The sequence below is a fragment of the Cetorhinus maximus genome, chromosome 26 (genome assembly GCF_964194155.1).
Source record: "Cetorhinus maximus chromosome 26, sCetMax3.hap1.1, whole genome shotgun sequence".
NCBI classification, from domain to species: Eukaryota; Metazoa; Chordata; class Chondrichthyes; order Lamniformes; family Cetorhinidae; genus Cetorhinus; species Cetorhinus maximus.
This window is the reverse complement of record NC_135904.1, coordinates 18017513-18042906: the sequence shown is the minus strand read 5'-3', so window position 1 is coordinate 18042906 and position 25394 is coordinate 18017513. Positions and strand designations below refer to the sequence as shown.

The 25394-nt window shown below is 42.9% G+C and overlaps 1 protein-coding gene across 1 annotated transcript in view; it reads left to right on the top strand.

Annotated features, from left to right (window-relative positions):
- The window catches only part of LOC144668154 (WD repeat-containing protein 72-like), a 168211-nt gene that overhangs the window by 132209 nt on the left and 10608 nt on the right, over positions 1–25394 (top strand). Inside the window, exon 14 of the mRNA XM_078529908.1 lies at positions 8311–9155. Within this exon, the coding sequence (XP_078386034.1) occupies positions 8311–9155 (845 nt within the window). The remainder of the gene's footprint in view (positions 1–8310; positions 9156–25394) is intronic.

The following is a 25394-nucleotide window of genomic DNA, read 5'->3' as shown; positions in this document are numbered from 1 at the left end:
TTTGGGAATCGCTAACAAGCAGCAGAAGCTCCTAAAAATGTTTCCCTCCCAAGTGCCTGTTGTAACATTTTCAAACTTGAGTGATCGGTGCAATATTGCTGGGTGATGTTTGGCACCATGCTTAGTCTTTGGATGTTGAAGTGCAACAGCTTACTCAACTTGCATGTCCATTTGAACCAGTCATTCTGCTACTCAGCAAAGCCTGCTGGTCCATGTATGTGGTTGACATTCTGCATCTTTACAGCACAGGTTTGGTGTAATGTTGATAATGACATTCTGCAAAGCAGTTCTGCAGGTGTCTTTTGAGTTTGCAAAGATAAATAACTGCAGCTTCTGTGGGGCAGAAATTGGGATTCTCTCTGAATCCTTTTTTTCTGCAGTGGAAACAACTGCTTGTTCTGAGAGTTTCTGTTAACTCTGAGCCCCAGGTCTAAAGTTGTCTTTGTCGATTTGTTTTGAACCCTGTACAGCACAACACTGGCAGAAAACACACGTTATATTTCATACCAATTGCATATTTAGGGTTAAAATAACCTATTTTTATTCATAATCATATGCCCTTGAGAAGCAGCTGAATGCATAATTAGCCTTTTGACAATAGTTTTGCATTGACTGCATACTTTTTTAAGGCTGTGCCTGTACTACATTACCATAAGTGAACAGGGGTGTAGAATGTAAAGCATATCTCACAAGAGCCTTGTTACATTGCCTGGATTAGAAACATACTCTGCTCAGGAGGAGAGAGCTCTCTGCTTCTGGCGAGTAAATTATAAATCTGAGCGTGCAGTCAAGAATGTCCATAATCTTAAATCATTAAAAAAGGCTATGCATTCAGTTTATTAAGTGCCTGGAATGTCCAACTAATCACCTGAGCTGTTTTTATTTCTGTCTTAAAACTAGACTGTAGTTTTATTCAATTCTGTATCACATCTCTGGGGTCTGTGGTTATGTTGATACCCAGGGATGATATTGTACTGCCATTTGTGTATTGGTCTGCTTCTTGTCAATTCGAAAGTGGCTGATAACTGGATACCAAGTGGATGGTCAGTAAATACACTCATGCTTATACTTACTACTCTGGTGTGTATTACTTTCATTTTTGCCCACATTAAAATCATCAATCCACACTCACTGAAATTATGCAGAGCCCAACAAATACCACTCTTCTGTGTGTCAACAGAGATGTTACTTCATTCCCAAAAGTGCTCTTCCTCATATTGCTCACAACTAATGTGATAATAATCAGACCCATCCACGACTCTGCTGGTCAAAGGCCCACAAAGTAGCCTTTTCCATTTATTGTCACCTAATGCATTATATTGGCAAGCTAAGCCTACTAGCTAAATTGCCATTAATTCCATGAGCCTCACTTATGGAACTTGGTACGACCAGGTGAGGATGGGTGAATGGGCTCCCCTCTATTCAACCTCCTATATTGGTCACAAAAAAGGTTTACGTTTCTTTCACATGAGGATATACCTTTTCCAAATCAGAATGTATTTAACTATTTAAGCTGTGACCAATAAGGAGACAATCAAACAAGGTCTTCTTGAGTCAAAGAAAAAGCAAACTTATTAACTATTGAACACAGGAAAAATAATAAAAACGCAACGTCAGGCTTACGGTCCTTATGCAATCGTTTGGACTCATGTACGCACAAGCACACAGACACAGACATACACGCACAGGCAATCATACAGACACAGACAGAGAGAGACACAGGCAGAGAGAGACACAGACAGACATGAAATAAGGGGAGTTGGAGTCCAATAAAAAAATGTAAAAGGAGATAGGTTAGGTGTCCTTTTACTATCCTTGAGGTGTAGATTTCAAACGCTGCAGCTGATTTAGGTTGGCTGGTTTCGTGGATGTGGTCAGATATAGAAGATGTTGCAATTATTATGAGACTTGCTTCACTGGTAGGTTACTAGTAGAGTTTGATTCTCAAACTGGGTGATGTGGTTAGTCCAAAAGAGAGAGATGGAGAGAGAGCAGCCTTCAGCCTGTTTCCCCTGCTGAAGACTTTCTTGACACCGCCTGTGTCACTTGCAATCTTTCTCTCTAGTGGCTGGGCAGCCTTGGCTTGAATACTTCACCCATGTGTATTTCTAAGAGGTTTTGGGTGTGTCTGTCTGTGGCAGCCATTGTTTCAATATCCAGTATTTTGTATTTTTAATGTCTCTTCCTTAGACAGTTATGAGTTTCGATGGGTGTCTGGATTATAGGAACTATCTCTTATATCTCTCTCTTCACACTACCCTGAGGGTGATTTGTATGTTTTTCACCTTCACCTTGGAAAGTGGCCTTACATTTTGAAGCAGTTTGCTCTATCTCAGTTCAAATTGCAAAATTTACAGTCAGTTGAAAGTTGAAAATTCATATTTTCAAAAAATAAAGGGGCCTCGTGACAAATTTTATACCTGTTGCTTAAGTATTTAAATGAATTATGTCCTCTGGATAGCACTAAATTTTTAACTGAATTATCTCCCCAAAGAGCTTCAGATTTGTGAGAGATAAACAATTACTGAGTTCTTCAAATAAACGTTGATGCGCTTAAGCTACTGTGTAGTCCTGGAATTAGAGTGACTGATCTTTTTATTTTTGGTCCACGCTTCATTCCTTAATGAATATTGAGTTAGCATTCATTATCCTCTAGACCTCAGGTATAGCTCTGCATTTGCAGTGCTCCTAAAATATTAACCAAAGCCCTTTCTGTTTCCTCATTTATTTTTTGTGAGAAGCATAGATTATGGATTAACTCTGAAACGTTATTCCTAATGCTTCATAAGATGTAAAATATTTAAACTTGTACTTCTTCAGCTATCCCTTATTTGATCTCCAAAATTGGTACAGATGAGCAAGGCCATTTGACTCATCTGAGGTTATCCATCCAGAAGAAACATACAGTTTCCCCATCACTGCACCCAGTGATCGAGGTCTTTGTCTTTACTACTCTGCCCAGGAACTCATTCCATATGTTGATCACTGTTCGCTTGAAGAACCTCCTAACATTGATGCTAAAGTTGCCTTTTGACTAACTTGAATCTGGGTCCTTGTCCTGCTATCATGGTTTTGTTCCTAATGTTATGCAGCTACCCTTCCTAGACCATTGTATTTCTTGTATCACTTTTCAGTTGCCTTCTTTAAGGCTGAAGTTTCTCCACAGTTTCCATCAAGTTCTCTGATTCTAGGAATTATTCTTGTCTCAGAAACAGCCCCCAGCTTGAAAATCTTCCTTGTATCTCAGTGGACCAGTTTGCTTCAAGCTGCTGAATCAAGTTGTTTCGTAAATTGGAAATAGTAGGAGTCCCAGCGATCGCTGCAGCATCCCATTCAATGCTTTCCACACACTGACATAACTCGAACAATTGCCCTTTGCTTCTTATCCTTCAGTGATCTACTTATCCACCCCCAGGGATTAGAGGGAACCCACTCCACTTTAAGATTAAATTATATCTGCTCATGCAGAATTTTGTCAAATACTTTTTGGAAGCCAATTTGTACTACTTTCCACAGTTACACCATGAAACAGTGAGCAAAATGCTCCAGATACAATCAGGATTCCATTCTACTCCCAGTAAGTCAAGGGTGGGTAGAAGTTCCAAGTGCCCTGCCCTGATGAAGTGGGAGAAGAAGAAATTCAGGTCCTGTATCCGGAGGTAGACTTCTTTTGGGTTTGACATGGATAGGTGTTATGAACTGATTTGTTACGTCAGTAACCTTCCAGCTTTTATTGGAAAGTATTCTACCAACCAGAAAGAAAGATTTGTATTTATATAGTGCCTTCCGTGACCATTGGACCTCACAAAGCAATGAACAACTTTTGAACTGTAGTCCCTGTTGTAATGTAGGAAATACAGGAGCCAATATGTGCACTGCAAATTCCAACATGCACACTTTGATAATGATCAGATAATCTGTTTTTGTGATGTTAATTGAGGGATAAATACTGGTCAGGACATCATGGTTAAGGGCTGGTGACATCCACCTGAGAGGACAACCAGGGTCATAGTTTAATGAACCTCAGACAATGCAACACTTCCTCAGTACTGCTCTGGTGTGTTAGCCTCGATTTTTATGCTCAAGTCCTCAGAGTGGGAGTTGAAGCCACAACCTTCTGACTTAGATGCAAGAGTGCGAGCCACTGCTGATACTATAAAGCACAATGATCTTGGATTACTCCGATGTGGGTATTTCAGTGCCCCAAAATGATGTCAGAACAGCTTTCAGCATATTTGGCAATTTGAGGAGGACTGCACCAAAGTTAGCGGGAGCCCAATTCAGCATGTGGAAAACTCTATGAATGCTTCAGCGCAAGTGGTCTAATTAATAGTGGCATCACTGTAGTAGAGCGAAACCTATTCCCAGCTTTGTGCATTGCACACATGATGCATTCTTTACACTCACATGAAATGAGTTTCAAAGGTGACAAATCAATGACAGTAGCTGGGAGTCTCTGAAATCTCCTGTTACTGATCTCACAGAGAGACCTGTACACTCATTTCTTGGTGACAGAAAATTGTAGACGGTTAGCATTGTACTCAATGGCCCTAAAACTTGACGTGGTGGGCAAACTAGAATAAAAGCAAGGGTGTGCTAGCAGAGAAGGCTGATGGCATCAGCAGCATATTATCTGGATCTTCCACAATCCTATACATTGTGCCCAGCTACCTGGGATTGATTGAGCAGCAGTGTCTCAGGGGGGAGGAAGGACAGTTACAGTTACACTCAGTTACAGTTAAGGTCACTTACAGCATATATGGTACTTGCTTTTTATTTGGATTCATTCCAGGCTACAAATGGAGATGTCTGCAGTGTTATGTGCTGCCTGCAGATGTATTAAGGAGGAGACTGCTGCTTTATTCAGGAGAGCTAATGATTCCTTCACTTTGTCACTGGCCAAAGCAAGAGTGGGTGTTCCGTTCCATTGCTGGCTTTGCACATGTGCAGTGGATGATTGTACTCATGTAGTATTCGTACTTCTGTTCATAATGATGGATTCTCCATGAACAGCAAGGAATTCTATTTTCAGCCCTTAACACTTATTCAACAGCCACAGACTGAGGTAGAACACAGGTCCAATAAGGCCCATTGAACATTATCGAGCGTGCTGTTGGGATCTTGAAGCAGCGCTACAGGTGCTCGAATAAGTTGGAGGCACCTTACACTACACACCCACTGCTACCAAGATTATCATTATTGTGGACCGCATCTTGCAGAGTTACTCTACAAAGGGGCCTAAGCATTGACTGAGTGGAACAAAAGGACAACTGCGAATCAAGGCCAGAGTAAGGATGCTGAAATTGACAATGTAAAGGTTCCAGTTAAGGCTATAACACTAATATAGTCGATCCTCATGCAAGATGCATTTAGCTAAGCACCTGAGCTGCCCTTTTAAAGAATCTTGTTAGCACCCTGCACCATACTTGCATCAGTAACATGTTTCTCCATCATTATCAGTCCTCATCTTTCCTCTCCAAAATGGACAAATCAAGTGTACACAGTTTACTGAATAAATTGATTTCAATATTGATAATGCTGCTGTCCCATGGTGTTTTGGTTTCTTTGTGATTTGAGTGCAAGGCACCCAAAGGGGCACTCCAGTTTTTTTTCTCCAAAGCTGAGGAAACGGAGAACCATTGGTTATGGACAAATGGGGTGAAATGGTTTATTGCTGCCTTTCTCACGTAGCATCAGTGAACTTTATATTGCTGTTCTAGGTGTGACAGAACACAAACTGTAATATGTAGGTTCATAATCCACATCATGATTCAAAATTGCTTAATTCAATAATCTGCTATTCAATGTATTTTTACACTGCTTACCATTGTAGTGGTGGAAAAGATTTAGATGGATGTGAAGAGAGAAAACAGTTAAGCTCATGAGGTTCAAGGTGCATTAGTAATTTAACCCTTTTCCACGTTTTATATCAAACACACCACATTAATCTCAGGAAATTTAGGAGCTCGGGTGAAGGAGAAGTGTGGTTTACTTCTGTTCTGTCCAGCTCTAAGCAACAGAAATCATTTTGGGGAAGGAAAGGAATGAAGGTGTTCCTAAAATATCACCAATACTTTCATTGGTTTCAACACCAAAAATGAACAAAAGCTTGCTAATTTAGGCTTTGGAAGCTTCTTTCCGAATTATAGTAAGTGTTCAATCTTCTGAACAAGGAAATTCCACATTTACGCTGCAAAATTCCTTTTTATTTCCGAGGGGAAAAAAAAAGCTATCCCATTTCTTCCCACCATTTTGATTTTGCTCATCTAGCCATTCCCTTAGTCTGGAAATATTGGAGAGGGGGAAGTGAAGTGACAGGTTCCAGCAGCTCCTCCACAGTTATTACCAATATCGCTCTGCGCTGGTGGGTAGGACGCATAAATCAAATGGTGCTCTACCAATTCCTTTCCCTTTCCCCTTCCACCCCTCCCGCCCCCTCACTTCTCACATGGTATGTTTTGCTACTGTAGGGCACTTCTATACCAGCATTGGCTGGCTGTGATCTGACAAACCCCATCGGACGAAGTGAGCAACTTTAGAGTGACAAATAGCCTTGGAGCTTGACCTCATGACCTTTAAATTGGAAATTGAGCTGATGAGCCACCAGAGGTCAATAGATATATTTTTCCTTACTTGCATTATATTCAAATATAATTGAACATTCTCCTGATCATTTCAAACACCAAGCATATAGTTTCAATGTTCTATTATTGCGCTTTACAAAGGTGTACAATGCCGCCTTTTTGATTAATGAAAAGCCAGTATTGTTCTGTTATTCATGGACCTGACTACTGCATCAGTGAACGGCACAACATTTATTTAAATATTAGATCCAGGAGAAAATAGATAAAATCTGTTGTCATTATTAACCATTCAAGCTATGAGATTTGTTGCAAAATGTTTTGAACAATGAAGTTTAATGTAAATTTCTGAAACTGAGTTTAAGGAATCTGGCATTTTGCCAGAGGCAAGCCATGAGCATCAATATTTAGCAGTGATAATGAGCTGCCAAATTGCATATAATCAAGGTGCGCTTTTCTTTCTAATGAGCACTGCGCAAATTAAGCTTTGAACTGTAAATGTTTATGCAATTATTATGTATGCCCTGTTGATTTGGGCTTTCCAACAAGTTTTTCACCGCTCAGGTTCATTAGTGACGTCTTTGGTCAAAAAAGGCTGCAGTTAATTAAAATCTGAGCTCAATGGTAATGTTTTTACAAGTGATGGCTCATACAAGCTCAGTAGTGGAGGAAGCTGTTAGCCATTGTTTCAGCATAGCTGGAGGGAAGGTGAGTGCATATGTTGAAAAGCTGATGGCAGAACTTACTGCAGGACAGCATCTGTGCTGATTGTTAGCTTCCAGTGTGTGATCACAAAGAGGATAAGCCTGACTTAAAAAGTTCAAATCAATTTAATGAAAAAAAAAATTAGAACACATGCTGTAGAGTGCAAATAACTTTGGGCATAAAAAACACACAATTCTTAATGTGTTTATATGACATTCCTATGTCTGCCGCATTAACCCATTATTTTAACTATATAGCAGACAGATAATAGCTGATGAATTTGCTAAGTGTTCCTTTGTAACATTCGCTAGCAGTCATTTCCACCCACCTTCCTTTGCAGGCTTTATTCTCTTCCCTACTTTTGTACACCCCTTGCAGGCCCTGACTTCTTGCCAGAGTGCAATTCTATGGGGTATCTCGCCCAAGTGGCCATTATTAACCCTTGACACTGAGTGTTTGCACGTCACTCAACTGCGAGGAACATCTGAGCTTAAACTGATCTTGTCCTCACACCACATCCACAAGCGTACATTATCAGCAGTGGTGGCTGGGTAGCGATTGGGAGCAGGAGCATTGGCTGATTGTTTAATATTTTTAACCCTCGCTCACCGAGGAGGGTTACAGTCAGCTGCAACACCTGTGGCTGAAATGAGTTAATTCAGCGCAGATCACCTATCACTGGCCCCCTATCGAGCTCTCCTGTCCCACCCCCTTCTACCAGCTTATATTTCATCTCATTTCTATACGTCTTAGTTCTGATGAAGGGTCATACGGACTTGAAACGTCAACTGTAACCCCTCTCTGCAGATGCTGTCAGACCTGCTGAGTTTTTCCAGGTATTTTTGTTTTTGTTCACAGAACACTCCTGGTCATCAAGAGAGCCCAGTTCATTTGTTTTTAATTCCTTTCACAGACACTGCATGTTTTGTGACTGCCATTATTTTCCTCCATTTTTCCCTCTTTGAGCCTTTGTATTTACTCGTAATTCATCTCAATAAACCTTATTTTTCCTTTTACATTGCAGTTTGCATTTCCAGAACCTACTCTGCAGCCATTCACCGTGCTGCCTGTGAAGACGAAATGGAGTGATAGCATCATCCACGTTTTACTGTTTGACATCAGTACCATTTGTGAACAGCTGCTCTCATATCAAGAGAAAGAACCCAAATTACAGAATACTGTTCAAAGCCATGAGACGTTAAAGAGACTAACTAATATTGATGGCAAAAAACAACCAATGTCTTTAAAAAGAAACAAGACAACAGCATCTCCGTGCCAGGCAAATGGTTCAGTAAAAGATTTAGTCCGTGAACATTTATTTTATAGTGAGAATAGTACAAGTGGACTTGCGAGGGAAGGTGCTGGAATTAGCAAGCAAAAAACTAAACCCAAGCGTACTAAAAGGGTTACAACATCAGCAGTGAAAAAAATGGATGTTAATATGGCCAGAGACACAGCTAAGTTACTAATTTCCTGCCTCTTTCCCTGGGGTGTGGATAGAGATCTGGATGAGCTCTGCATGAAGCATCTGGGTATGTTTGAGCCTTGCTGTCCAGTATCCTTTGGCCTTTTGTCACAGGATGATTACTTGTCTCTCCTTTTGCCGGGATGGTATCAAGTCAATCGGGAGATGACAAAGGACTATGTATTCTGCAGCAAGATATCAAATAAAGTTGTGGAACTTGCAAAACAAGTCTCAAATATTACCCAAGCTTACACTGTCTCTGTGGAGGAGACCCTGAATGATGAAGCAGATGGAAACTTTCAGTCAGAAATGACATCCTATTTGCTATCTGTCATCTTGTTAGTCAACATACAGATGAGAATGCCTTTTCTGTCCAAGGGGAATGAAACGCATTATACAATAAGGTAAGAACAGTAGAGTTCACTACTCTAATACAACAGAAATGTGATTAAATCTTAGCCCTTGCCTATAGTAAAGCATTTTTGATGTGGAATATTTGCAACTGTAGTGCTGCTAATAGAAGAGACCTTGATTGGAAAATGCCATGAATTACCCCAAGCTTATTCATTTCGGTATTTGATCATTCTTGTTATGAATATCGATAGTGCTTTAATTAAGTGATTGGGAGATTCCCCTAGAAGGTATTTTCCCCAGTGAATAGAATGCACTGAGCGTTCATATTTTTTTTTACTACTTCCTTAGAATAAAAGAATGTCGTTTTCTATTTAATTCTCATGTCTTTAGGGTTAATCTGCAGTTCTTCATCAGGAAAATGACTGCAAATCTTCCTAATATTCGAAAAGCACAAAGGACCAGAGAGCCTTCATCCATTTTTCTTTCAAATGTTAACAAGACGTGAATAGCATTTCTGACAATGGGCTGCATAGCTTAATGCATGAAATTTGCTCTTAGTAAATGTGATAACCAGTTAAAATTGGAATGTTCCTACAGGTTCACTAAAATTTAAATTACTTTGGAAACCCAATTGGCTTTTCTAAAACACAATTTTATAAGTACTTAATAAATGCCATAAAATATGCCTTGTGGTTTCCCCTATCCCGTATTTCCAGCAGGGAACCACACTCAATGAGAGCACAGATTGGTGAAGGTGCATGACTGTGTTATAGCCCTAACTCCATCCTATGCTCCCTTCAAGTGTATATCCCCAAAGGGGGTCATGGGATCGTGGAACAAGTCCTATAGATTGGGAATGAATATACAGCTTTGTAATTTCAGAGGACACCATTTAAATCTTGAGATGATAATGGCTGGAAATCATTGTTGCGTGTATATATTTTTCGAGTACTACTCAGTCTCCCAGGGTGATGCTTATGGGGAGTCAAGAACAAGTGTAACCTAAAGGTGAAGGGCAGGGCATCAGAGCATGCTGATGTACAATATTTATATTTCCATTATAAACCCCTGTGCCCATACTGATAACAAGAATGGCCCATGTAAAGGTGTCACGCTGCAGTGAAGCATCACCTTTGTGGGAGCCTGTGTGGTGAGTTTATTTAGGCAGATTCCATTATAAATGTGGGGATAGGAATTTATAATGGAAAAGTACAGGCAGGCTTAAGTTATTTTTAATATTCTATCTGGATATCATGTCCGTCACAAAATCTAACTGACAGCTCAGATCAACTTTCATCAGTCAGACATTTCGGGCAAAATTTCCTGGTCAGCGTGCAGGGGCGGGCCTAACACAATGACGCGTAAAATGACGCGCAATGATGTCGGGCGTGCCTCCTGACGTCATTGCGCGCCATCGCGATATTTCGTTTGGCAGAGGGTGCGCCAGAGTCAGCTGCGCACCCGCCGAAATGTAAACGACCTATTAAGGCCATTAAGAAATGAATTGAAGCACTTTTGAACGCTGCCCGTCCAACCTTAAGGTTGGCGGGGGGCAGGTGAAAAGCCCGAGCGGCCTTCGCGTTTTTCAGGAAACCTCATCCACAAGCGGGATGAGGTTTCCTGAAGCTTTTATTAAATAAATAAATAGATGTTCATAAATATAAAAACATGTCCCAATTCATGTGGCACAGACACATGAGGGGACATGTTTAAATACATTTTTAAATCATTTATTCAATCCTTTTAATATCCATTCAATCTCCCTAAGGCAGCTCCGTGCCTCAGGGAAATTGCTGCGCTCTTTCATGCACATGTACGAAAGAGCGCTGGCCCTGACTCTCCTTCCTCCCCCCTACCCCCACAGGTCGCGCTGAGCGCTGCTGGCCGCGTACTACGTTGGGCGAGCCTCAATTGGCTCGGCCACGCAAAATGACGGCGTGGAGCCAATCGTGGGCGGTGATCGCCCAGCCTGGCCTTTGTTTTCTGCAGTAAGTCACGGTTGGCACAACAGGATATTCCACACAGTCGTTTCGAACATTCCCCCTGAAGGATTGTTGAATAATATCTCACTTCCGCACATTTGAGGAGCTCTGATCTACAGTTTATTAATGTGACACTAAAATTTGAATACACAACGTTGTTTTATCAAATACAAGTATCTTCTCTGTGGTCTTAACAGCGAGCTGGTTATTCAGATTATGCAGGATTTATAAAAGCAATAGCAACAGCCGAGGGAATTTTCTGTTTGGCGATCTGCCGATGAGCTTTCTCCCCTAATCATGCAAAACCTGTAGTGAGTGGGGGCAGCATATGAAAGAACTGGTAGCCCAAATACACCCTGTCTAATTATATTTTATTCATATTTGGCATAAAAGGACAACATTTTTCTTTAATGGGAAATGGGTGTCGCTGGTAGCAATTGTTGCCCGTCCCTAATTGCCTGGAACTGAGTGCCTTGCTAGGCCATTGCAGGGGGCAGTTAAGAATCAACCACATTGCTGTAGGGGTCTGGAGTCACAGACCAGGTAAGGACAGCAGATTTCCTTCCCTGAAGGATGTTAGTGGAACGTATAGGTTTTTACTCTGGACGATGGTTTCATGGTCACCATTTCTGAGACTAGCGTCTTTATATTCCAGATTTATTGTTTGAATTTAAATTCCGCCAGCTGCCCTGGTGAGATTCGAACCGGTGTCCCCAGAACATTAGCCTGGGCCTCTGGTTTACTAGCCCAGTGACACTGGCCGGAATTCTCCCACAATGGAACTAAGTGTGGTGGGGGGCGGTTTTGGCCGTGCCCAGCCCGCTGTCTGTAATGGCGGCAACTCGCGCCCAATTCTGCACTTGGAGCCTCATTAATGATGTGGAGGCGCGTTTCACTCTGAATCACCAGGCGGGTCGGGAGCTGATTCATCCGCCCACCGCCAGCTGGCGGGTTCGAAGGTCCAGGCTTGAAGAGATGTGGCCACACTCCCTCACTTGACTTGACTCTTCCTGGAACCTGTCAGCGATTAACGTATCACAGGCAGATCTGTGACGTCTTCCTTCCTCCATGGCGTGATCACGCTTAAACTGACCTTCAGCCTCCTGAGGTTCCTGGGCTTCCCGATCTTCATCCCCTAATGAGCTCTCATCCTCATCCAGCTTATCCTCTGGCATGGGGTCACCTCTTTGCATTTCCAGGTAGCGGAGGGCACAGCACACTGCGATGATGCGGGAAACCCTGTTGAGAGTGTATTGGAGTGAGCCACCCGAGCGGTCCAAACATCTGAAACACATCTTCAGAAGCCCTATGGTCTGCTCTATAAGGGCGCATGTGGAGCTGTGAGCAGCGTTGTACCTTTCCTTGGAACGACTCTGCGGGCGGCTCACCGATGTCATCAGCGAACGTTTCAGTGGGTACCCCTTGTCCCCAAGCAGCCATCCCTGCAGATGTAATGGCCCCTCGAAAATCTCAGGCACCTGGGAGTGACTCAGGATGTAGGAGTCATTGGCAACTCCTAGGTACCGTGCACAAACGTGCAGTATGTGCTTCCGGTGATCACACACCAGTTGTACATTGATGGAATGATAGCCCTTGCGGTTTATAAACATTAGGGCCTGCTGCCATGGAGCCCGTATAGCCACATGGGTGCCGTCTATTGCACCCTGCACTCTTGGGAAGCCTGAGATGGCGGCGAAGCCGGTGAATCTCGCAGCCTGGCTATCTTCATCCAGAATAAACCTGACATATTGAGTGGCCTTTCTGTAAAGGGCATCTGTGACCTCCTTTATGCATCAATGTGTTGAGGACTGAGAGATGCCACACAGATCCCCTGTTGATCCTTGGAAAGAACCAGAGGCCAAGAAATGGAGTGCTGCGGTCACTACAAAGCCACTGACATGGGACACTCTCCAACTCCACAAGGTGTCAGGTCTTCATGAAGAATGTGGCACATGTGATGTACCAGAGCTCGGGACAAGCGCAGATGTGCATGGCATTGCCTCTCACTCATTTGTAAATAAGAGACTCTTGGATGATAAACCTTAGGTCTGGCGAGTCGCCCCCATTGTCTGGGTCTCTCCTCCTGACCCTCCTGTTCATGCTCTGACTCCGCTTGACCATGTCCCTCCTTCTGGAGCTGCACATGGAGATGCCTCTCCCTCCTTCGCCTCCTCCATTACATTAGGTCTCTGACAAAGGCAGAATGAGCCCTGGATCCATTTCTGCTTTTGCCTTCTCTCTGAAAGGAAACATTGAAGACATTAATGATTCAAGGGGCAAGAACATGAAGCTCAGAGGTTGACACATTTGGAGACTGTAAGGATCCATAGTTTTTCCTGCCCTACTTACATGATGGCTGATGCCGCCTTGTCCCTGAGACACTCACGCACACATCGAGGTGACCATCGCAGATATGTAACATCATATGTGACTCAACCTAGCTCTGTGCTCCAATCTCTGATGTGGCATATTACTGACCAATCAGATGCTCTTGGTCAACGAGTGGATGCCCTATGGCCCATTAGGAGTGTTACATCTAGTAAACATGTGACAGGCCTTCATTGATGGAATGCCACATATGATGCAACTATGTCTCCCTCACTATTGCTTGCATTCCCAAATTCTCCATTCCTATGTGTTACACTTGAGATGCAGTGAGTGTGATGTGAAGCCACTGAGTTCTGAGTAGCCCTTTAACAGTGCTAATGAAGTCATTGGTTTTAAGTGGCTTTCATTGCAAAGAGGTCTTCCTCCTTTCTTTCTAAGCAGACTCCTGCTGACTCCGGCAGCAACAAGAGGTTAGAGGGCGAGAGCAGAAAGGCCCCCCTTATGTTCACCCTCCCCCCTGACTGGCATTCCACAACCTTCCCTCCACATTGCCCCCCCTTGTACTCATCAGCCTGACCCTTGCCTCACAGCTCACCCATGGTTGGAGTGCTAGTTTCTGAAAGTGGAGGACTGCATGAGTACCACAGGCCCTTGGAACAATGAAGGCAAAGAGAAGGAGCAGAGCAACCCTACAGTCCCAGCAACAAGACTGACGCAGTGCTATGGCAGGTATGTTCCACTCACCTCGAAGTTACCCACGAACTGAGGTCCAACTTGTGCATGCCACCCCTTTTCAGACAGGTTTAACGTTGAGGTAGTTTCCCGCTGGTGTGTCGGAAGGTTGGAAGGTGTGGCAAGATTCTGGCAGGCAGCTGTTTTAATGAGCGTTCGTGACGTGCTAATGAATGCAAATTGCGTTTGCGCCACTAGTTGGCGGGATAACCGACCTGCCATGAAAACACTGTCGTGAGGACTGCGGCCTGTTTTTACGATGGTGGGTTTCCGACGTTTTGCCTCACACAGGATTCTCCGCTCCTGCCCGCCACGAAACTTGCCACGGGCGGGATGGGAGAATTCCACCCATTAACACTACACCACTGCCTCCCCTTCTAAGGACAAAATCTTGAGAAGTACTTATTATCATAGAAAATGTTTATGATCAGGATAATGAGTTGGCGACCTGACAGTAAATAAGAATCTTGTTGATAGTTTAATAGTTATGAAATTTGCCTTCTGTTTTGACAGATATGGATATATGTCATGATAGCACTATACTTCATAAGGTAGCTATTTGCCAAGATAATTGGGGAAGGTAGTGGTACGTTTACAACATGCTAGGAAGCAACTTGGTGATTTGTTTTTTACTGGAACACAAGTGCACAATGGGTGGGGATTACCTGCTCACTGGCTCCAAAAAGACCTTGATTTAAATATTTTAACAAGCTTCCTGCCTGTTTCAGGTGGGAGTACTAGCTGGGCATTTTGAATGATGCCACAGTGCATTGGCCAAACTTTTGGCAGCCAATCAGAAGGTTTTCATCTTCCCCCCCACCCCCCACATCCTCCACCCCCCCACCAACCCCATCCTCTCCCCAGCACAGCAGGCCGCAATTCTCCGCACATCTGCATCCTGGGGCTGCTGGTGTTGCATATGGTGGCTATCATCAAAGGTTCATGAATTACCATGGGGAAGAAACTTTTGGAGAAAACATTTTTTGTCCATTTTTTTCCCACACAAGAACACACAAGTGTACCCGGTGAACTTTTGGAAGTTCAGAAGCATTAAGGTGCACAACTAGTTATCGAATCTGAAAAGCACCAGCAGTGATGTTATTTAGCTGGCTAAATGGCTACTTAACTGCTATAAGTTGTGCTGCATGTGGGGTGGACAACGCTAGGAAGAAATTGAAGAAAAGGCAGAAAACGGAAACCATGATTTACCAAAGATGACCTGCAGATCATAGTCATGAGGTGGCAACAAGATGAACTGATAAGGAATTTTCTGGAAGAAAGGTGAAGCACATGTGGGAGCACATACAAGATTACAGTGTCCAGTTCATATATCAAGGCATTTTCATTGTTACAACCTCACCTCATGTTATGGTATGACTAGATAATATGTAGATCCATGAAACTGTGCTGGATCCTAAAATGCATTACACAAAATTATTACATTTACTTCTAACATGGAAAACATAGGAACTTGCTACCCAGACCAAGGTGAGAGACCGGTACACTAGAAGAACTTATAATTGAAAGGAAAGAGGTGTTGGAAAGGCTATCATTACTTAGAATAGACAAGGTACCAGGACTGGATGAGATGCATCCAAGGGTACTGAGGGAAGTGGGAGTGAAAATTCCAGAGCATTAGTGACAATCTTCCAGTCTTCTTTAGACACAGGGGAGGTGCTGGAAGACTGGAGAATTGTGAATGTTACACCCTTGTTCAAAAAGGGATGCAAGGGTAAAACTAGCAACTACAGGCCAGTCAGTTTAACCTCAGTGGTAGGGAAACTTTTGGAAACTACAGTACGGAATGAAATCAATAGTCACTTAGACATGTGTAGGATAATTAAGGAAAGCCAGCATGTATTCATCAAGGGAAAATCATGTTTAACTAACTTGCTGGAGTTTTTTGAGGAGGTAACAGAGAAAACAGAGAAGGTTGATAAAGGAAACGCTGTTGATGTGGTGTATATGGATTTTCAAAAGGCATTTGATACAGTGCCACACAACAGACTTGTGAGCAAAATTCTAGGTCATGGAATAAAAGGGAATGTAGGCACTTGGATAAGGAATTGGCTGAGTGACAGGAAACAGAGACTAGTGATAAATGGTTGTTTTTCAGATTGGAGGAAGGTTTGTAGTGGAGTTTCTCGGGCATCAGTGTTGGGACCCTTGCTCGTCCTGATATTTATTAATGACCTGGACTGTGGTGTGCAGGGCATGATTTCAAAATTTGCAGATGATTGGAAATGTTGTTAACTGTGATGGAGATAGTCTTGAACTTCAAAAAGACATAAACAGGTTAGTGGATTTGGCAGACAAGTGGCAGATGAAGTTCAATGCAGAGAAGTGTGAGGTGATTCATTTTGACAGGAAAGATATGGCGAGAAAGTACAAAATAAAGGGAGAGCTTCTAAAGGGTAAGACACTAGTTAGGCCTCATCTGGAGTACTGCATCCAGTTCTGGGCGCCATACTTGAGGAAGGATATGAAGGCATTGGCGGGAGTACAGAGGAGATTCACAAGAAAGATTCCAGGGATGAAGAACTGTACCTATAAGGAGAGATTGGCGAGCTTGGGCTGTTTTCCTTGGAGGAAAGAAAGCTGAGAGGAGCCTTGGTAGGGGTATTCAAGATTCAGAGGGATAGGGACAGGGTAAATAGTGAGAAAGTGTTCTCACTCAAGAGAATATCAAGAACTAGAGGGCACAGATTCAAAATAATTGGCAAAAGGGGTAAATGTGATGTGAGGAAATATTTTTTCACCAGAGGGTGGTTGGAGTCTTGGACAAACTCCCTGAAAGGGTGATGAAGGCAGGTTCGATCAAGGTATTCAAAAGGGAAGTGGATTATTACCTGAAAAGAGAGAATGTGCAAGGTTACGGGAATAAGGCAGGGGAGTAGGACTAGGTGGAATACTCTTCTAGAGAGCCAGTGCAGACTTGATGGGCCGAATGGCTTCCTTCTGCACTGTAAAGATACTGTGATACTGTGAAAAGAACACACAGAAATAACAGATACGAAAAGTCCCGTGGTTAATCAAGCCTGAATCATATTGTCATGGTGCAAGTTAGGCACAGGCTGATTGTATACAGTATTGCCTCTAACCCCCCTCCCACCAGCCAGCCATGCAATTTTCAATCTTCTGGGAAAAGCAATGAAAGAGAGGAAAAGCCCAGCCTCCATTTAACAAAGGATAGGGATGCAGCTCTGGAAAAATTCACTCCAACCACTGAAAACAATCAAAAATGTTCCGAGAGACCATGGTGAGTAGGAGACACCTCCTCTACATCTGATTTGTCTATCAGCCCAGACTCATGTTGGGAGCACTCTTGCTTCTGAATCACAAGGCCCTGAGTTCAAGTCCCATGGGGCTTGAGCATAAATGTTGCTCTGGTAATCCAGTGCAGTACTGAGGGAGTGCTGCACTGTTGGTGGTACACTAAACTGAGGCCCCGTCTGTCTGCTCAAGTGGAAGTTAAAGATCCCATGACACCAATTTGAAGAAGAGCAGGGGAGTTATCCCTGGTGCCCTGGCCAATATTTACCCCTCTGTCAACATCACAAAAACAGGTTATCTGGCTGTTATCACATTGCTGTTAATGGGGAGCTTGCTGTGTACAATTAGCTGCAGTGACAACATTACAACACTAAAAAAAGAGTACGCAATTGGCTGTAAAGCACTTTAACATATCTGATAATTAAGAAAAGCGCAATATGAATGCAAGATTTGCCTTTTATATGTAATGTCGGCTATTGTTAGGGACATGTCTGGGTCGATTTTGAACGTTTGCAGCAGTATGATCTTGAGTACAGCCCTGTAGAAGATGCTGACAGACCAAATTCCTTACCTCTTTAAAATCATGTGGATGCAAAACAGTATGTGCAAGCGTGACTTGCAGCTGGGGAAGAGACACAAACTGTATGAGAAGAACATACATTGGAGTATGCAATCAAAATCCCCTGCCTTACCTATGCAATCAATTGTTTTCCAGCTTGTGTGAAGGAAGGAAGGTTACTTTCTGTGCAACCACTCACTCTTTTCCTTGGTACAGAGACAGCAGAACTATAGGACAAACCACTTGAGAAGGAGCTGCTTTACAACAGTGCATCCACCTAAAGCAGACACCAGCCCAGGAACCTACTTCAGAAGCCAGCATATAGAACCATGGAACCCTAGAAAAGTTAGAGCACAGAAAGAGGCCATTCAGCCCATCGTGTCTGCACCAGCCGATAAAGAAAAAATAAAAAAAACTAGCTGACAGTTTTAATCCCAACTTCCAGCACTTGGTCCGTAGCCTTGCAGTTCACAGCACTTTAGGTGCGCATCCAGATTTAAATGAGTTGAGGGTTAATGCCTCCACCACAAAACCAGGCAGCAAATTCCAAACACCCACTGCCCTCTGGGTGAAGAAGTTTTTCCTCATGTCCCCGCTAATCCTTCGACCAAGCACCTTAAATCAGATATAATACAGAGGAAGAATCAGAGGATGCATCACTGCACACAAGCTACTGCAGAATTGCTAGCTGCTTCCCATTGGAAGTTTAGAATCATTGCTTTCCTGTCCAAGTTCCTCCATCTTCAGATTTCCCAGGCTGTCAAAGTAATGGAGGCTCCTTCAAAATCACAACCAAGTGCACCAGTAAATTAGCTTCATGCAGAGCATGATGCAAACAGTTGGTGATGCCTTGCAAAAAGGGTTTTCTGACTGCAGACTGCCCCTGACTAGGATCACTGGCATCTTCCGGGGAAACCTTACAGGCAGCAATTATCCGGCTGATGGCCCACACTCCATAATGTGACCATTGCTGGATTCAACATGGTGGAGCTCAGAATTCAGGGAACCGGGAGTAAGGGGTTCAGAGACCTCACAGCAGTGCTTCAGTCCGTGATTGAGCAGAGACATGAGGTCTCAGCCTCCAGCTGCAGCATGTAGGCGCATGCACAGGAATAAGTGGATGGCTGTCAGCTTGCTGGCTGTCCCTTGTCTGCACAGTTGGAGCTGGTAATTGCAAGGAAGTCCCCACAGATAAAAATATAAGAACATGAGTAATAGGGACAGGAGTAGACCATTCGGCCCCTCGAGCCTGCTCCGCCATTCAATAAGATCATGGCTGATCTTCTTGTGTTTCGATTTCCACATTCCCATCTAACCCCGATAACCTTTGACTCCCTTGCCTAACAAAAATCTATCTACTTCTGCCTTAAAAATATTCAATGACCCCACCTCCACCACCTTCTGAGGCAGAGAGTTCCAAAGTCGCACAACCCTCTGAGAGAAAAAATTTCTCCTCATCTCTGTCCTAAAAGGGCGACCCCTAATTTTAAAACAGTGCCCCCTAGTTGTGGACTCACCCACAAGAGGAAACATCCTTTCGACCGTTCACCTTGGCAAGGCCGTTCAGGATCTTGAATACCTCAATCAAATCATCCTTCAATCTTCTAAACTCCAATCCCAGTCTGTCCAACCTTTCCTCATAAGACAACCCACTCATTCCAGGTATCAATCTAGTAAACCTCTTTTGAACTGCCTCCAATGTATTCACATCCTTCCTGAAATAAAGAGGCTAAAACTGCACACAGTATTTGAGGTTTGGTCTCACTAATGCCCTGTATAGCTGAAGCATAGCATTCCATTAGCCTTCTTAATTATTTGCTGCACCTGCATACTAATTTTATGTGAGTCATGTACTGGAACACCTAGATCCCTCTGCAACTCAGCATTATGCAGCTGTTCTCCATTTAAGTAATATTCTGCTTTTTTGTTCTTCCTGCCAAAGGGAACAACTTCACATTTTCCCACATTAAACTCCATTTGCCAGATCTTTGTCCACTTACTCAACCTATCAAAATCCATCTGCAACCTCCTCATGTCCTCTTCACAACATACTTTCCTACCTATCTTTGTGTCATTTGCAAATTTTACCTACCATGTCTTTACTCCCCTCATCTAAGTCATTGATGTAAAAAAAGTTGAGGCCCCAGCACAGACCCCTGTGGGACTCCACTCGTCACATCCTGCCAATCAGAAAAAGACCCATTTATGCATACTCTCTGCTTTCTGCCAGCCAGCCAATCTTCTATCCATGCTAATATATTACCCACTACACCATGCGCTTTTATTTTCCGTAATAATCTTTGATGTGGCACCTTATCAAATGCCTTCTGGAAATCCAAGTACAGTATGTCTACAGGCTCCCCTTTATCCACTGTGTATGTTACTCCTTCAAAAAACGCCAATAAATTGCTTAAACATGATTTTCCTTTCACAAAACCATGCTGACTCTTACCTGTTGCCTTGAGCTCTTCTAAGTGTCCAGCTATAACCTCCTTAATTATTGATTCTAATAACTTCCCCATGACAGATGTCAAGCTAACTGGCCTATAGTTTCCTGTTTTCTGCCTCCCTCCCTTCTTGAATAGAAGGGTTATATATGCTACTTTCCAATCTGATGGAACCCTTCCAGAATCTAGGGAGTTTTGGAAAATTAACACCAGCACATCGACTACCTCAATAGCCACCTCTTTTAAGACCCTAGGATGTAGTCCATCAGGACCCGGAGATTTGCCAGCCTGCAGCTCCATCAATTTGCCCAGTACCTTTTCCCTAGTGATCTCAATTTCACCAAGTTCCTTTCTCCCGTTCACCTCCTGCTTTGCAGTTATTACTGGAATGTTTTTGTATCCTCTGTAGTGAACACAGAAGCAAAATATTTGTTCATTTCTTCCGCCTTTTCCTTATTATCTACTATTAACTCCCCACTGTCACTCTCTAGAGGACCAATACTCACTTTACTTACACTTTTCCTTTTTAAATGCCTGTAGAAACTCTTGCTATCCATTTTTACATTTCTAGCTAGCTTCCTCTCGTACTCTAATTTATTTCTCCTAATTAACCTTTTATTCATTCTCTGCCATTCTTTATATTCTGCCCAATCATCTGTCCTGCCACTCATCTTTGTGGAGGTGTATGCTTTTTCCATAAGTTCGATGTTTTCTTTAACATCTTTAGTTAACCACAGATGGTGGGTCCTCCCCTGATACTTTTTCTTTATAGTAGGAATGTACTTATTCTGAATACTCTGAAATGTCCCCTTAAATATCTGCCACTGCTTCTGTATTGATTTGTCCTCTAGCCTAGTTTCCCAGTTCACTTCAGCTAGCTCAGCTTTCATCCCCACCCAGTTGCCTGTATTCAAGTTTAAGATACTAGTCCTAGACCCACTCTTCTCCCTTTCAAACTGGATGTAAAATTCAATCATATTGTGGTCGCTGCTACCTAGGGGTGCCTTTACTCTGAGGTCATTAATTAATCTTGTCACGTTACACAATAACAAATCTAACATAACTTGCTCTCTGGTTGGTTCCAGAATATGCTGCTCTAAGAAACTATTTCGAAAGCATTCTAAGAACTCCTCATCCAGGCTACTACTGCCAATCTGATTTTTCCAGTTTACGTGTAGATTAAAATCACCCATGATTATTGCCATCCCTTTATCACAAGTACACAATATTTTCTCTTGAATACTTTGTCCTACACTGTGGCTACTGTTAGGGGGCCTGTAGACCACTATCACTAATGACTTTTTTCCCCTACTATTCCTCATCTCCACCCAAACCGATTCTACGTCCTGATCTCCTAAACCAAGTTCATCTCTAACTGAAGCACCAATGCCCTGTTTGATTAACAGTGCTACCCCTCCACATTTACCTAGCTTCCTATTCTTCTTGAATGTTACGTGCCCTTCAGTATTAAGGACCCAATCTTTGTCATCCTGCAGCCACATTTCCGTGATTGCTATCAGATCATATTTATTTAATTCAATGTGCGCCATCAATTCATTTACTTTGTTATGGATGCTACGTGCATTCTGATAGAGAGCCTTCAGTTTTGTCTTTTTGTTACCTTTGTAACATTTAGTCTTGACTGTTGATGTATTCTTAGGTTTGTTCTCTCTGTCGCTTCCTGCCATCCTCTGACCCTCATTTCTCATATTATTATTTTGCTCTCCTGTCTTGACTCTACACCTTGAATTGCTAACTCTACCCAAACTTGATCCCTCACCCCTCTTGTTTAGTTTAAAGCCCTCTCCACTTCCCTAGTTATGCGATTTGCGAGGACACTCGTCCCAGCACGGTTCAGGTGTAAACCGTCCCAACAGTACAGCCCCCACTTTCCCCAGCACTGATGCCAGTGCCCACAAACCAGAACCTGCTTCTCCCACACCAGTCTTTAAGCCACGCATTCGCCTCTCCAATCTTATTTTCCCTATGCCGATTTGCACACGGTTCAGGTAATAATCCAGAGATTATTACCTTTGAGGTTCTGCTTCTTAATTTGGTACCTAGCACCTCATACTGACTTTGCAGAACCTCTTTCCCAGTTCTACCTATGTCATTGGTATCTACATGAACCATGACAACTGGATCCTCTCCCTCCCACTGCAAGTTCCTCTCCCTCCCACTGCAAGTTCCTCTCCCTCCCACTGCAAGTTCCTCTCCAGCCCTGAGCAGATGCCCCAAACCCTGACACTGGGCAGGCAACATAGCCATCTGGATTCTCGCTCTTTGCTGCAGAGAACAGTGTCAATCCCCCTCACTATACTATCCCCTGCTACCACTACATTCCTTTTTGCTTCCCCAACTTGAATAGCTTCCTGTACCACTGTGCCATGGCCAGCCAGCTCATCCACCTTGCAGACTTTGCTTTTATCCACACTGTTTGACATTTGCAAAGTCTGAGGCTCCTCCCCTACTGTCTGCTCGGTCCCATTACCTGCCTCACTGACAGCCACATCCTCCTGTCCCTCACTGCTGACTAAAACAGATGACCCTCTTCTAAGAGGTGTGGCTGTCTTTTGGAAAAAAGTATCCATGTATTTCTCCTCCTCCCTTATGTTGTGCAGTGTCTGCATTTCAGCTTCCAGATCAATAATCCTGATCCGGAATTCCTCAGGCTGCTTACACTTCCTACAGACGTGTTTGTCATGGATCACCTTGGCATCCAAAAACTCCCACATCTCACAGCTGCAACATAACACCTGTCCCGCCATTCCAACTTATGTTATTTAGTTCATTTACTTTAATTACTTTCTTTCTACGTATGCTACAACTTATTGTGTTTATTGAATGCTATTACCACTGACAACTAAAGGTTATATGCTTAACTACAAGGTATGCGTTTTAAATGTTTGTTTAAATTACTTTATTTTTATTGCTTTTTTAATCTTTATTGTTTGATTTTAATTTTAAAGTTATCAAATTTTGGTTTATTATTTAAAAATTTTAGTTCTTTTTATTTATAGGTCTACCTTAACTCGCCTGTTCTAAACTGGTTTCTCACACACTGTCCCTTAGACTGAGCACTTACCAGCCAGGCAGCTTACTAGCTTCCTGTGATGTCAGGTGCTTTTTCCTGGACTGCAGCTTCACAGCAGCTGCAACAGTGAAACAGTGCGCTCTTCAGTTCTGCTCCTCATTCCAATCCCCAGCCTGTATTTATAGGCACTCTTCAGCTCTGCTTCTCACTCGAATCCCCGGTTTGTATTTATAGATACTCTTCAGCTCCGCTCCTCACTCGAATCACTGGTCTGTATTTATAGGCACATTTCAGCTCCGCTCCTCATTCAAATCCCCAGTCTGCATTTATAGGCGCTCTTCATCTCCGCTCCTCGAATCCTTGATCTGTATTTATAGGTGCTCCACAGCTCCCGACTTTCTGCTCTGCTCTGCTTCGACTCCCACCAAGGTACCCAAACTGAAGTCCCCGCCGCTCTCTGCACCCTTTCCAACCTGAAGTCTCTCCTGCTCTCCGTGCCTTTTTTAAACTGAAGCCTCTGCCGCTCTCTGCGTCCTTTTAAAACTGAAGTCCCCGCCGCTCTCCACATCCTTTCCAAACCATCTCACCCCGGATAAAGTAGGACAGGCTATTGATGTAAATGTAGAACTACCAGGATGCCCAGCTCATAGAGGCAAGCGCCCGGCTCAATCACAAGCACGTCCTGTAACTTCTTGAAACCTTTCATACCATTTCTTTTTGGAGTATATCAGGTAGGAATAGAACATCGTAAAATCATGAGTGCAATATGACAAGGAGCAGGCACAATGCCACACCTTTGCCATTATTTTCCATAAACATGGAACACACCTTTTTTAAGCTTTGATGTAATTTGTTTAGCAGATTGTTACAAGCAGGTGAGAAGGGGTGAACTGGTTCCCCTCTACTCAACCACCTTGGTCACAACAAAGGTTTACGTTTCTTTTATATGAGGATATGCCTTTTCCAAATCAGAATGTATTTAACTATTTAAACTGTGAGCAATAAGGAGCCAATCAAACAAGGTTTTCTTGAAAGAATGAGCAAATCTATTACCCACTAATCCCAAGAAAAGTAATCAAAAGGTGACATCAAGCATTGCATGCAGGCGTTCACACACACACACACACACACACACACACACACACACACACACCAGAAATAAGATGAGCTAGAGTCCAATTAAAAAAAGGTAAAAGAATATGCAGTTAAGTGTCCTTTGATTTTCCTTGCGGCATAGATTTTAAAATGCTGCGGCTGATTTGAGTTAGCCGATTTCCTGGGTGCAGTCCGATGTAGAAGATGTCACAATTATTATGAGATCTCAGTTATTTGGTAGGTTTCTGGAAGAATTGGCTTCTTGAATGAGGTGACACATTTATTCCAAAAGAGAGAGATGGAGAGAGAGCAGCCTTAAGCCTGTTTCCTCTGCAGAAGACTTTCTTGACACCCCCTGGGTCATTTGCAATCTCTCTCAAGTGGCTGGGCAACCGTGCCTTTAAATACTTCACACATTGTGTATTTCCAAAAGGTTTTGTGTGTGCCTGCCTGTGATAACCGTTGGTTCAATATCCAGTACTTTGTATTTCTAATGTCTCTTCCTTAGACAGTTACGAGTTTCAATGGGTGCCTGGATTATAGGAAATGTATCTCTCTTCGCACTCCCCCGAGAGTGATTTGTTTATTTTTCATCTTCACTTTGGAATATGCCTTGCATTTTTAAGCAATTTGCTCTGTCTCAGATCAAATTGCAAAATTTATAGTCAGTGGAAAGTTGAAAAATCATATTTTCAAAAATAAAGGGGCTTGGCCTCGTGACAAGATAAACAACAGGCAGGTTGGTTACAAAAAATGAATACACAGTGGCAGACCTCAGGAATAACTACTCAGAGCTCACAGGATCTGTTACTTTCTGCAGTGCCTGCCCTGTTTCTGCT